The 15,078-nt window shown below is 41.4% G+C and overlaps 1 protein-coding gene across 1 annotated transcript in view; it reads right to left on the bottom strand.

The window, feature by feature from the left end:
• Nucleotides 1-2,920: 2,920 nt before the first annotated feature.
• hs6st1a (heparan sulfate 6-O-sulfotransferase 1a) overlaps nt 2,921-15,078 on the bottom strand; it is a 92,496-nt gene continuing 80,338 nt past the window's right edge. Inside the window, exons 2-4 of the mRNA XM_058091455.2 lie at nt 12,443-12,665; nt 7,108-7,356; nt 2,921-4,684 (exon numbers count right to left, since the gene is read on the bottom strand). Of these exons, the coding sequence (XP_057947438.2) occupies nt 4,340-4,684; nt 7,108-7,356; nt 12,443-12,665 (817 nt within the window). The 3' untranslated portion in view covers nt 2,921-4,339. The remainder of the gene's footprint in view (nt 4,685-7,107; nt 7,357-12,442; nt 12,666-15,078) is intronic.

Here is a 15,078-nt window from a genome sequence, read left to right as displayed (position 1 = left end):
ATGTTTGCGTGTAGTAATAATAGCATAGAAACGTCACACACGATTGGCAGTGACAAGCACGACACAGTCAAGTCTGTAAAAATGAAATATTTTAATTGGTGGTTTGACAATGATGATGAGTCATTGCTGCAATCATAAGAACCAGAGCCCAGAATGATGCATACATAAACACACAAGAAGCCAGAGACAGACAGCACCAAAAAAAAAAAAAAAAGTCTCTATCGCTCACGCTCTACACAGCTTTAAAAAAATAAAAATAATTTAAAAAAATAGCAGGGTACTTGGATATCACAGTTGGGTTGCTTTACTGTCACGATGGAAACTCGTTAAGACATCAGATATTATTCTGGAATCATTTAAATGCAATCCGGATATTTCTACGGAAGGTTTGTTGTGACAATGATGTCATGCGGAGCTGCACTTTGTGACACACAATTGGAAGTTAATACAAAACACAACAAAAATGACTATTGGTTTCCCCATTTTCCCTTGGGTTCTATTGCATTGTCAGCCAAGGCTACATAAAAAGCAGCATATTTCCACTCCCGGTGCGTCCGTTCTCCGTCATTGCAACTTGACACAGACGGATGTAATGTGATGTAAGAGTACCATCGGCCCCTTGACACGAAAGCTGGACTACATTCAGTGTCATTAAACTACACCGTGATGTCTTCTCTTCCCCTCTCATTGGTTAATTCATGTCTACTGCTTTTGCTTGAAGCTGGGGTTGGGCTTTGACGGCTCACATATGGATCCTTTCCACTTGGTTTAGTAATAAAGGAACAAAAACTCTCCTTTAAATTGGCTTGGCTACACTCCAAAAATGTGTAAACATCAAGTTAATATTATTTTATGTGTTATAAAAATTTTTTTTTGGGGGGGGTGGGGGGGTCCTGAAATTTTACCTTTTATAATATTTTTGCTTATTACTGAACAGTACTTGGAGTAGAGTAGATCCCTGCTAAAAAAAACACAAATAGATGCTACACAACGTCACATCTTCTCAAAGTGTCTTCCTGCTGGAAAATGTTGAGGCAACTGTATTGAGCTCGCATGCTTAGCTGGATTCATAACTGTAGCCGGGCACATTAAAAAAATGAATTATTATTATTTTTTGTGTTTGTGGAGACCATCCTTGTGGTGACCATGAAGGAGTAAGACACAACACGCATGAAAGACACTCGTTTGCCGTACGGGTGACGCAGGAAGATGTACGAAGTGAGTAAGTATGTCTTGCAACCCGAAAAAAACATTAGCGCCCGTTGTTTGTTTGACGTGTGACCAATCTATGGCTTGAAAATCAAAGACCGGCTGTAAGAGGCTGGACGACAAGTGACACGACAAGTTTACAGCTCAACAGTTTGTTATAAATAGAAAACATCGTAGACAAATGAGTTAGCATTAAAACACATGTATTCAACCCTGGACTAGCTCCACCCCCATGTGTTGTGGCTAGCATTTGAGTTTGTAACCTTGGCGACTGTTTCTCAAAGATGCAACTTAACTAATTTCATAAAAAAATAAAAATAATGGTGTTATTTTAAGAACATATACTTTACTTAAGTAAGTAACTAATAAGGCTCTGTGTTTGGTACCAGCTTTGAACCAACACCTGAATGCTATATTTGCAAAATAAGAGTCAAATTCCTCCCAAATTTAACACTGGAGGGCTGCCATCAGAACCCAACCCCGAGCTGACATTTTGGGGAAGACTTCCAAATAAGGAGGTGCGATAATGAGAGCAGTACTATCGCTTTGAAGTGAGTATCGGTTGCTATGGCTGCAAGGCTATGACTCCACCACCGGGAGGGGGGGGGGGGGGGGGGACAAACAAAACAAAAAACAAATAATGAAATGGCGTTATTATTAGTCATGAAAGTCTCAGTCATCCGTTCAAGCACACTATTTACAAAGGCCAGTAGGAGGCGTACTGTACATTTTATTTACACACACATTCATCCACACACGTGTAGTCAAGAAAAATGACTTTATAATGCAGATTTTTACTGGCAATGCACACCAGGGTTTCCCAAACTTAGTCAAATATGGTACTGAGCGCCAATTAAGAGCTTTTAGGTTCATTTGGAAAACAGTTCCTTAATTTGGACTAAAAAAGTGGCAAAAAAAATGATAATTGTGAGCAAACATTTATCTAAGCTAGTGCAGTCATTTATGTTAAGGTTTTTATTTGGACTATTTGTCCACTTGATGGCACTACTTTTTCCCACTCAAAGCATGCAGCAAAATTTATTTTTGCAAGATCTGGACTAAACATATTTGTATATTTCAGGCTGAAGTATGCATGGAAATGCATCTCAGGAACTAATAATAATACTACTAAAAAACAAATACTCCTTGAATTTTATTTCATGAAGCCTCCCCACAAATAAACAGTTTTGTTATACAACCATACTTTTACCCTTTAATGGGTTATTTTAGAAGGATATTGCTGCTGGTAGTTTTTTTTTGGATTGTAAAAATAGACTTGTTTAAAGTGTAATAAACACGAATATATCATATTTGTAGAGCAGTTTTTGGGAAGCAAATCTGAAATTATTTATCGGTGCTGCTGCCAATCATTTACCCATATCAGGACCTAATAATAAATCAAATACCCTTTCAATCGGATTTTTTGGAAAACTGTTTTTTTCATAAAAAACATTTGCATTATACATATGTAGTGGCCTTTATTGGATTATTTTATAGGTATATTTCAGGTTGATTCTTTTTTTAAAGCTTGACTTGTTTTTATCCTGTGGACATGAGTATGAGTTTGAAATCTGACATTGTAAAAAAAATGCAATAAGCAATAATAAGGGCCTCTTATCAATAATAATGATAACAACAAATACTCCCTGAAAGGTATTTTATGGAAAATTATTTTTGTTGCTTTTTTAAAATAAAAAAACCAAATATGTATTATTTGATTGATTTGATAGACTAATTTAAAGTGGAAGAAAACATTATGATATCAAACTTTTAGAGCATTTTTTGGGAAGTGGCCATTTTTTGTCCTAAAATCTTTGTTTCCTTCAGCTTTTTCCTGATTACGGACTCGCAACAGTGGATCTTTTTGAACCACATACTGACACTGTAAAAATAAAATCCCATCTCAGGGCCTCATAATAATAATAATAATAATAATAAAAAAATAATATTTTTTTTTTCCAAAAAAACCCCACAACAAAATCATACTGGCTCTAAAGGGTTAAAATCCCCTAAGAATAATTCACATTTGATAGGTATTTTCCTGGATGAAGTACATAGCTTTAAAAGACTGACTCTTTTCAACATGAAAAAAAATACAAATATAGCGTATATTAGAAGCTTTTGGAAAGCTGACATTTTTTTTGTCAGTGGGGTCAAATATGTGAGTGGACCTCTTAAGTGATCAAACGTAAGTAGAGCATTATGGCAGCAAGTTATGGCAATTATATCGGTGATGAAAAGGTTGGAGAAACCCTGATGTGGACGATGATCCCAGCACGTAGAGGCACTGCAACCTCACCCTAAGCTGTCAAACAGCCAAAGTCGTGTATGACAATTTGTTTTTTTTGTGAAGGACAAACTGTAAATGCCACTGGCTCGATTAAGGGCCTCGTATCACCATGGTGACCACTACTTTTTCCACCCCGTCTGCCTCAAAGCACACTTCGCCTGACTTTTGATGCCTCGGCCGAACCTGTGTGAGATCCAGTAATTGGCTGTCAAAGTCTGCAAGGTGTGAAAGGAGAAAGAAGCAAATGGCTGTTGAGCAACCAGAGCTTTTGGAAGGGGCGGAGGGTGCGGTGGTGCGGTGGGCATAGAAGTAGACCGCCCTCCTTTCAGCAGCCGCCAGCGTGATGCAAGGCTTCAGTAATGGCTATGGTCCATTGTACACAGATGCATGAGCAAAAAAAAAAAACCAAAAACCAAAAAGGTCACAAGAAGTAAAAGGAATCTTCAGGCAGCAACGTTGGTCTCAGTGTTTTAGAATTCTGCTTTTAAAAAAGCATAACACATAAAGAGAGGAACATTATGAGCTAAATTATCCTAAAAGCGTCGTCATTGTCAGTCTTTCCCGCTTTCTTTGAATTTGTCCAGGAAATAGACCGATCCTTCGCCACTTGGAATTCACTCTTTATGAGGCGAAAAGAGGATGTCTGATGTCAGCAACTTTAAAAATATCCCTCTAATGAAGACGGGAGACATAGAAGGACTCAGCGGGGGGGGCAGGCGGGTGCAGATAAATGGGTGGGCCCCGGTTGCCACGGCAACCGTTAACCACCGGGGGAGGGGTCTTTTTGTCGACACTTTAAATGCAAAATAGTGTTTTTTTTATGTTACATAAGTTCTGCTGCTACCAGCGGTTGATGATCTGGTTCATGTAGTCCTCAGTGGGGAGCCGACTGCTGCTGCTGCTGATGCCGCCTGCCGCCTCCTCCGTCCTGCCCCCTGCCTCCTCCTCGTCATTCCGCTCCCTTTGGTTCTCCTCATCGTTCTCTAGGTACGAGCCGGAGGTCTGGCGGCTGTGCGAGGGCCACAGGTTGAGGCCCAGGCCCAGGTGGCTCTGCTGCATGTGGTTCTTGATGCGCTGTAGCCGCCGCTCCTGCTGGCGGGTGTACTGATAACGCTGCTGGAATAGGTCCCGGGCGTAGTCGTACAGCTCCATGTCCAGCTCGTTCAGCTCCTCTATGCGCTGAACCTGAAGAAAAGACGGGACAGACAAGAAAATATTTTTTTTTATAAATTCTTGTCCAGGCCACACAGCTCGGAGACCCGAGTTCGATTCCACCCTCGGCAATCTATGTGTGGAGTTTGCATGTTCTCCCCGTGCATGAGTGAGTTTTCTCCGGGTACTCCGGTTTCCTCCCACAAAACCATAGGTATGTCCATAGGTATGAATGTGAGTGTGAATGGTTGTTTGTCTATATGTGCCCTGTGATTGGCTGGCCACCAGTCCAGGGTGTACCCCGCCTCTCGTCCGAAGACAGCTGGGATAGGCTCCAGCACCCCCTGCAACCCTCCTGAGGATAAGCGGTAGAATAATAAAAAATAAAATAAAATTCTAAAAACTCTATCTATATCAGGGGTCACCAACGCTGTGCCCGCGGGTGCCCATGTGCCCACGTGGACCACTTAAGGCGCCCGCAAGGCATCTTCTAAAAATAGCACTGATTACAAATTATCATTGTTATTTTGTGTTTTAAATTTTGAATCAGAATTGCTTACATTAATATATTTTTTTAATAACATCAAAAATTAAAACACAAATATTTTATAACGAACTCTTACCTCAAGTCAAAGTTCATGTGTGTGCGTGCAGTTTAGCCCCCAAAAACATGGCAGAAAAGCGAAAAAGGAAAAATGTTTCTTTATGTATTTTGAAGAAAAATGTATGTTTCTTATTTGCGGGGCGACTGTTGCAATACCGAAGCGGCACAATGTGGGGAGACACTTCAAAAGTTGTCATGAAAGCTTCAATGCGAGCTACCCACCCGGCAGCGAATTAAGGACGGAAAAGGCTCGTTTGTTAAAGGCAGCTTTGGACAAACAAAGGACTTTTTTCACTAGGCAGGTGAAAAAAATCACAGAAATCACATAAATGTTTCTTGTTAAAAAATAAGTTTTTGTTACCTTTATTGTGGAAAATAATTAACATTGATATGTGAGCAAGTCGCTTCACATAGTGTTACTACTACTATTCCTTTTCTTCTGAATACTAAAAAGTGATCCGTGCAGTTTTGTCATTTTGGAAGTTCACAGGTTCACAGCCTTAAAAAGGTTGGTGACCCCTGATCTATATACTTATGACTAAAAGAGATGTTTTGATCGATTATGGCCAAGTTTTTCAACCATTCATTCATTCATTCATTTTCTACCGGTTTTCCTCACACGGGTCGCTGGAGCCTATCCCAGCTGTCTTTGGGCGAGAGGCGGGGTACACCCTGGACTGGTGGCCAGCCAATCACAGGGCACATATAGACAAACAACCATTCACACTCACATTCATACCTATGGACAATTTGGAGTGGCCAATTAACCTAGCATGTTTTTGGAATGTGGGAGGAAACCGGAGTACCCGGAGAAAACCCACGCATGCACGGGGAGAACTTGCAAACTCCAAACAGAGACGGCCGAGGGTGGAATCAAACCCTGGTCTCCTAGCTGTGAGGTCTGCACTAACCACTCGACACGCCGTGCCGCCCAGTTTTTCAACCAAACTTGCTGGTCAGTCTCCTAAAGGCATGTACAAAATTACAGTGGGTGGTTTTGTCGAGCGCACAAACTTTCAGGGTTTAATAACAGCGCTACCATGTGCTGTATTTGTCCAAAAAAATAATAGCACAGGCAGCACAGTAGGGGCGTGTGTTTTGACAAGTACTAGAACATAATAGAGAAGCACTGGCTTACAGCAACAGATACACAGAGAAAGAAATAGGGCATTCAATGTGGGGCTGACCAGGTACTGTAAATAGTAGCCAGGTACTGTAAATAGTAGCCAGGTACTGTAAATAGTAGCCAGGTACTGTAAATAGTAGCCAGGTACTGTAAATAGTAGCCAGGTACTGTAAATAGTAGCAACACAAAGACATCATCAGTTCAAAAATGACTCTGCAGGTCATAGAAGGAAGCCAACCAAAGTGATAATTTCATATTTTTCTTTGAATAATTGCTAGAGTAACACTAGGCCTTTAGAAGTTTGGATTTGAAAGCAAAAATGAGAATGTGTGTGTGTGTGTGTGCTTTTTAAGCCCACACTGCCTCCCACCCACATCACACTCTGCAGGCTTGCTCTTTTTTATAGTGACAATAACCATCAGAACACCTTTACTCAGCTGCTGTGTTATTTTCTCTCGTCCCTTCTGCCGGGGGTTTTGATGTACAAGTCAACAGTCTGCCAGAGAACTTTCTTTTTTTTGTTTTTATTTGCTGGAAAGTGAACCTCAGAACTCCCACAGTGGTCCAATCAAAGGAGCATCTTTAAAGCAATGCTGCTTTCTTGAACATGGAGTCATGCCAAGTTGCTTCACAGCATTGTAAGACCACCACCGTGTTCCCACTCAGGTTTTTGTAGACTCGTTGGAGATGCATAACAAGATCGTTACAGAACAGAAAATAACAAACCGTAGCATTGTCCAGGTCCACGCCGGCAGCGCGGGTGCTGTTGTACTGCATGAAGGGTCTGATGAAGCGCAATCGGAAGGTGCGCTCAAATAGGAACTGGGTTTTCCTCTGGTACTCCGTCAGGCCGAAGAAAGCCATGTCTCGCAGATTCTTCTTGGCCGACTCCAGGAGGAGCTGGGCCCGCTTCTTCTCGGGGACGGTGGACATATTGTAGCAGCCCACCAGACTCAGGTCGGCCAACATGCGCACCTAGGACAGGACACACAACAAGCAATTTGTGGAGGTGTTGATATGACAACATGCAGCTGAAAAATAATCACATTTGTGTTCATTTGTTTGTACGATGATTACATTAAAGCCTAAAAAACAAAAGGGGCTGTTGAATTAGTGCAATTTTAGTGCTTTTTCAAAACAATTTCACACGCTGTTACAGGCAGAGTATGGCCCTTTAGGAAGAATTGCATTATGGGAAGTCAAATGTTGCAGTCTTCTGCTTTAGACTCTTCCTGTTGTGGTCCTGAGCAAACTAGCCAACATTGTGCTGTTGCTAGCCGCCCATACAGTACTGTAAGCAATAGCCAACTGTGCGACTATGAACGCTGCACGGCCACAAGCCCTCGCCCCAACAAAACTCACAACAAGAAACGCTTTGCACCCAAATGGCTTAAGAAGCCAGCCGGACACCTGGACTGAAGCCTTCCCCCGAAGGAACAAATGAATCCTCAGTATGATGCTGGGTAAACACGACGGCAGGTGCAACACTTATTAACAAGGTAACAAAAACACCACAGCTGGATGACGAAGAGCCACGGTCTGCGAATCTATTTGTTGTGTCCGACCAAGCAGATTGTGCATAAAAACTCAAATGAAATTTTTACATTGAGAGAGTTTAACCCTCCTCTTGTGTTAGAGTCGGCACCGACCCGTTTCACATTTTAATGCATAAAAAGAATCTCATAACATTTGTTTATTGCATCAAGGCTTTTTGACTTAGTCAGGAAACTCTATTTCAACAAAATAAAAACAAAAAAATAATTTTTACTACATTTTAAAATGGTCTGGTTGAAATTATGACCACTGTATTGTTAGGGTCGGTTTCGACCCGGTTATAATAATAACTATAATAAACTATTATAAACTATAATAATAACCATAAAGCAATATTTTGAGCCAAAACTGAAATCATAAGTGTACAATTAGCCAACACAATGACAACCAGCTCCTCTTCTCTTCATGTATACTTCAGGGGATTCTCATTTTGACCGCTTTTTCAATGTCCAGAAATGTGAGGGGAATTCACTCATTTGACTGATGGCTGATTTCACATTTACAATTTGGATCATGGAAAGAATGGCAAGAAGTACAGTGAACCAAGATCTGGACCTGTTCTGCTTTTTCATTTCATAATTGACCTGAACACTATAGATGTTTCTTTAGTGATTAATACTAAAATGAGAAAATAAATAAAACTAATTGATTTAAGAGATATGTTCTATATCCCTCAGTAATAGCCAGAAAGCTAACACAAGAGGAAAGTTAAACAAGAGAGAAATGTGAGGACATGTTAAAGGTGTACAAAGTACATGGTGATTGGCGAAACAAATAACTTATAATAAATAAACCCTCAAAAATAACTATTTTGGGGACCCCGCAATAAACAAGGGAACACTGCACTGTCAAAACAATTCTTGTTCTATTATACTGTACCTACAAAAAACAACAACAAAACACTACTACTATATGTAATATGCATGCCAGACCACAAGTTGGCGTCATTGTAATGAAACACTCCACAATTGCGTGGTAGAGCAAATCTTTGGGGGAGAATTAAAGGGAGTCGGGGCAAAGAGGCAGGAGGGCTTTCCGTATCAGTGTCTTCGTGCTAGTCTGCACACATGTAATTCATGCTTGAACAATATACAAGCCTGCAGCTAGATGGCAGCAGTGCTCAAACGAATCAACATGTAGCCTGTTCAATCCAATAGAAGAAGCACACAGCCAAAGAAAAATTAGAGGTGAAGTTTCTGTTATAAATGAAAAGGAAAAACTATGGAGGCATCAGAGGCAAGACCAGAAAATACAGAAACAAAGCATACAAAGCCCGAAGAAAAAGCAGGCTTTGCTACACAGCTTAAAATAAAGCCAGGAGCTCTGTTAGCTATTTGTCATTCAGCTACACAGATAGGAGCTTTAAGTTTGATCATTTTGTTTGGTTACACGATAATGACATTATGGAGCTCGCAAACATAACAGGCCTCAGGGGTTGATCAGCAACCAAACAACTCCAAACACTTTTGTGAATGCCAATGCCAACTTAAGAAAGTAGTATCAAAATCAAAGTGGAATGGATTGAGTAAGGACCTCAAACAATGCACAACGATGAGCCAATTCAAGAAACAATACAAGCAGTTGATGTTTGCTAAATACAAGGATGAAGAGTCTTGAACCAGTCATGGTGTGCTATATATATCACTATATTGACTAGGGATCGACCGATATTTTTTTGGGGCCGATTTTTTTTCCATCACCCTTGGCCGATGGCTGATTTTGCTTGGGCCGATATTTGTGGCCGATACTGCTTTTGATCCCTCAATTTACATGAAAAAATTACCATGATAACAAATATTCCAGGTCTCATGTTTGAGACCCCCGCCTTTACACACACAAACACATCACACTGACACAATTTTAGTACGAGATATTAAACAGTTATGCCTAGCGATCAACCAGTGAAATGTGATGGGCTTGGTAAAGTGTTAAAAGCAAGCTAACTCTATTACTTGTGAAAACGCGCTCTTGATGTGATTCAACAATGAGGGCGGAGTACTGCGACTACGTGTGTTGCGGGGTCCTCTACCGCCAGGGCAACACAAAGCTGCCCCGGCGGATGCCTGACAGTAAATCATGCGGTGGAAAAATACATCGGCGTGCATCGGCCGATACCGATACAAGGAAAAAACGCAAATATCGTACCGATATATTGGCCGGACGATGTTTCGGTCAATCCTTTGACACTTACTATGGTACCCATTATGTCATTGTATGGTCATATCACCTCCTACTTCGGTACGAGATGCATCATTAAAAAAACCCAAAACAAAACAAAAAACCTTAACTGTATTTTGGAAAGCAGGAAGTGAACAAATGTAACAGTTACTGATTGTAAAAGTACCAGATGGAGGGGTAGGATTTAATAAGCTTTGTTTCTTCCTACTCCTTTTGGACATGTGGAACTGTGAACTGATTATGGGATGCACCTAATTGTAATCTGATGCATGTTCAAATGAAATTAAACCATTACCATAAAACCATTACCAAAGTTTTCTATTCATAATTTTCCAAAACGTTTGCAGTTTTGTGCGTGTGTTAAAGCACGGTATACTATTTACCAAGCCAATACCTAGCCTTCATTTGTTCTGCTGCAAACAACGGCAACAAGGCTTTGACCGTTGAGTTGAGCTATCAGTCAGATGTTCCAAAAGCAAACTCAACAGACGTGTACTAATTTTTCCCGGGGAGTCGCAAAAGTGGCTACAAGGAGGAATTGCACACGCTCAGAAGTTTGCCCGTCGGCCATAAACACCTCCCAATTCACACTTTCTTTTTTTCTCCTGCTATCTCAGACTCCCACATAAATGTGTTGGCCAGCTTATCTCATCTGAGCCTGAGGGTGTTATTACTCAGGGTCCTGTGACTTATAAATGTGTGTTGCTTGCACACACACGCACACACACACACACACACACACACACGCAGATGCACGCATTTTAAGCATCCTGGCGGTCCAGCAGGTGCATGCGGTGTGAATGCATCAGTATGCAGCGCCGCGTCTCTACTGTAACACAACACTTCCTGAATGCACATTGAGATCTTTCAGTGCAAAGTACTTTATCCCGGGCCAGGTACAACGGGCCTCGTAGGAATTCTAAGTAGTTTAACCGCACCAAAAGCTAGACTCTTCATTCCTATATCACATATACACCGACAAAAAGTAATGACGGTCCAATATGGAAGTATTTTCAAACAAACTAAATGGAATGGAGAGTCTAAAAGTGCTCTTAGTGAGCCCTGCTGGGAACACGCCGCTTTGTGTGTCTCTGAGTTTAACACTAATGAGATGTTTGTTGTTGTGGTGTGTCTCCAAGATGTGCTATCAACTTTTTACACATACACTGTAGCTCTGCACTTGTCCAACCTAATAAACGTAATAAACATTAAGGAATGGGACAAGAGGACACACAGGTTAACAACGGTACTGTTGCTATGCAGGCTCAGGTGCTAACATTACACTTTAACAGCAACATCATGCAAGGATAGCCTGTTAAAGATAAATCATCAAACTTCCACTGGTGTTTATTTTAAGATGTGTAGAGAAGCCTGTTACTCATGTTTTTACATATACTGTATGCTGTAACTCTTGCAGATTAGAGCCTGTGTTAAGTAATTTATTTAATTTGTAGAATTTTTTTATTTGTGGGAAAAAGTAAAACAAAATTCATTATTTTATATCAAATAATTATAATTATAATGACATATTCATTCATATATGCAATATTATATATTCTATATATTATATAAAACAATAAATAATTACTAAATTAATACATCATTATTAGAATATTCATTAATTTTCTACCACTTTTTCCTCACAAGGGTCGCGGGGGTGCTGGAGCCTATCCCAGCTGTCTTTGGGCAAGAGGCGGGGTACACCCTGGACTGGTGGCCAGCCAATCACAGGGCACATATAGACAAACAACCATTCACACTCACATTCATACCTATGGACAATTTGGAGTGGCCAATTAACCTAGCATGTTTTTGGAATGTGGGAGGAAACTGGAGTACCCGGAGAAAACCCACGCATGCACGGGGAGAACATGCAAACTCTACACAGAGATGGCCGAGGATTATTAGAAATATACATTGTATAATTAGCAATCAAATGTATTAGTTATATTATACATAAATATATACCCAGTTAACATATTTATAGACATAAATAATAAAAGGAAAGGTAGTAAAATAAATACACTATATGAACAAAAGTATAGGGACACACCTCTCCATTCATTCATCATCAATCAGCAGTTGGTTAATTAAAAAAAAGACAATTTTATGCTTCCAATTTTTGCAGGAAGACTTAGCGGTACGGACAAAGGAAGCTCCATCAAGGTGAGTTTGGATGAGTTTGTTGTACAAGAACCTCTCCAAATGCAGACTGTGCGAGCCAACATGGCCGCTCTCAAGTCTAACATATGTGCCTTCTGACTTTTTTGGTTGAATTGGACAAAGAAGAAACAAACAATCCCCCAGACACCTGACGCATCGTCCGTACCTGTCTATTGTTGGCCAGGTTGTAGGGACAGTCCATGAACTGCTGCAGCGTGCATCCCGACCAATCGGAGCCCTCGTAGCAGGAGGGCAGCTCCTCGGGCGTGGGTGTGCGTCCATCGCACATGTGCAGCGAGGTCTTCCATGTGGCCCCGCGTTGGACGTGCCTCCACTCGCTGAGGTAACGGGACACAGGGTCTCTCAGCAGCGTGATGTAGTAGAACTTCCTGGGTGTGGACAAAAATAAAAGAAAAAAGAGATCACCTTAATTGCAGAGAAAATTGACTCTGACACAGGTTAATCCATGACTAAAGTCTGAATTTAAGAGTAAGAAATAAAACAAGTGTTTAGATTAAGTGCTGCCACAGCTGAGATGACGCGATAATAAGGGTGTAGTACCGCTGCTGACCAAGCGGTGGAGATGTTTACTGCACAACATGACTCCATCTCATCCAAAGTGGAGGTGGATGCTTCATGCACTTGGTGAGAAGATTATTTGCATTTATGAAAAACAAGGGATGCAAGTGAGAAGTGTGGGCAGCAGAGAGGAAGTCAACATGAGAGAGAGAAGGACTCCATCCGGTCACCAGCAGAACAAAAAAAAAAAAACATACACAAATAAATTGCTGACACAAGCACATCTCATTCCGCAACACACACATCCTTCCTCCAGTCGCAAGTATCGGGACTGCCCCCCTGAGGGATGACTCATGCTGCATCTGAGATTTTGTCTTCTCGGGTGTGTGTGTGTGCGAGTGTGTATGTGTGTGTATTATACATAATGGTGCATATCACATCCACCGCCGTCCCTCCAGAAGGGACACTCCCATCAGAACGGAGACCTTTCCATGCCTTCAAACTCCACCTAATTACTGCAGTCTAATCAATCAACACATACTCATTAAGTACGTACACTCACATACACATACACAACCTGGCCGTGTGTGTGCCCGCCAGTGATGTATGGATTTATCACACACACACACACACACACACACACACACACACACACACACACACTAAAGGAATGTTTGCAAAAAGAATTTGGATTGCTGACTGGCCTACACAAAATGAAACATAGACACCTACTGCAGGACTTAAAGCCTTGTAATATTTTTATTTCTTGTATTGCTCTATGGTTACCGTCACGCTTCCCCTCTTTACCATAAACGGTCTCTTTCTGCTAAAGAAAAATCAAAACAACGTTGTGAGGTTGACATCATGTCAGCAAATCAGCATGTCAGCATGATGAGGGTTTTCGGGGAACATTTTTCCAGAAAATTTGGAATGCACTGATGCGAGCCCCACAATGCGTGCAGCACTCGTGCAGCCCCAGACCACCCAGACCGCATGTTACCACCATGCATGCTTGACTATTGGCAAGATATTAACCTTGCTACTCGCTTGTGTTGCCGGCTATTTAGCCAATAATGGCGGCACATTGAGTCGTTTTCGGGGGATAGGAAATCTATACTGCTATAGAAGCTGTACACAGACTACTCTAAAGTATATACACGTTTAATTTCTATAGTATTGTCCATTGAGAGGATATAGATATAGTGTAATAAAATCTGCCCAGGTGCTGATCTCAGAGTTTCAGTGTTGACAGTAAACCTATACTGTTGTACAAACTATACACTGACTACTCTAAAATGCAGTATATTTTGGATTATGAGGAAGATAAAATTAAAATCTGGGGAGTGAACTTAGTAGTTGTGAGATATTATATGTGAAAATGAAAGTTAATTAGAGCAAGAAAGATAGTACTGACGTTTGCACAGAACCTAAAGCAGTAATAAAACCATCACCTCCTTTTGTGGAGATAATAACCACTACAAAAGAATACAGACAGGTAAATGTCACTGTAGGCGATGAGCCAGTGTCTCTTTGTTTGCTTCAGCCCCCCGCCCCCCCCCATTTTCCCATTCTTGTACTTTTCAAGGATACGCCCCCACTGAGAGGAAGCCTCATGTGAGGGAGCTTTTTTGTTTGTTTTTGCCGTGAATCTGTTGAAAGTCTTCGTGCTTGAATATGAAGCATCGGCCCTACTGTGGCGGTATAATTAGCTGCCAGTTTAGAGGAGCAGAGGCGGGGTGGGACAGGGTGGGGTATTGGGGTTCGTCGAGACGGATGGGGAACGCCTGACACTCGCATGAAAGATGCAAAAATAACATTATTAACTGGCAGTATCTCATTATTCCTGTAATAAATAGTATCTTTTACACACACACACACACACACACACACACACAGAGGCATGAGCAGAATGAAAGAAGCAAGTGTGTGTGTGCTTTGGGTTCAGTGGGGGTGCAAAAGGGGTGGGTGGGGAGGTTTGAATGTTAACTACCTTATCACTCTAATTTCACACTCTCGCCTCCAGTCTCTCACACACACACACACACACACACACACACACACGGAGAGAACACCCTGTTGCCTCCAGTCTCGTATGCAACGACTGATTAGCGAGGGGGGGGGGGGGGGGGTGTTGCACACTTGCCTCCGCTCTAATCCCAGCCTTGAGGGGAGGTTCTGTGTGTTTGTGTGGCTGCCTCAGTTTCAGGGCCACCTGTCTCCTCATTTACCCTCCCCCCCCTTTTTTTTTAAAAAAAAAAACAAGACATTCCCAGCTCTGGATTG

Source organism: Doryrhamphus excisus, linkage group LG14 (genome assembly GCF_037039965.1).
Source record: "Doryrhamphus excisus strain RoL-2023G ecotype Guam linkage group LG14, RoL_Dexc_Guam_v1.1, whole genome shotgun sequence".
In the NCBI taxonomy this organism is placed as follows: domain Eukaryota; kingdom Metazoa; phylum Chordata; class Actinopteri; order Syngnathiformes; family Syngnathidae; genus Doryrhamphus; species Doryrhamphus excisus.
This window is presented reverse-complemented; position numbering and strand designations above follow the sequence as displayed.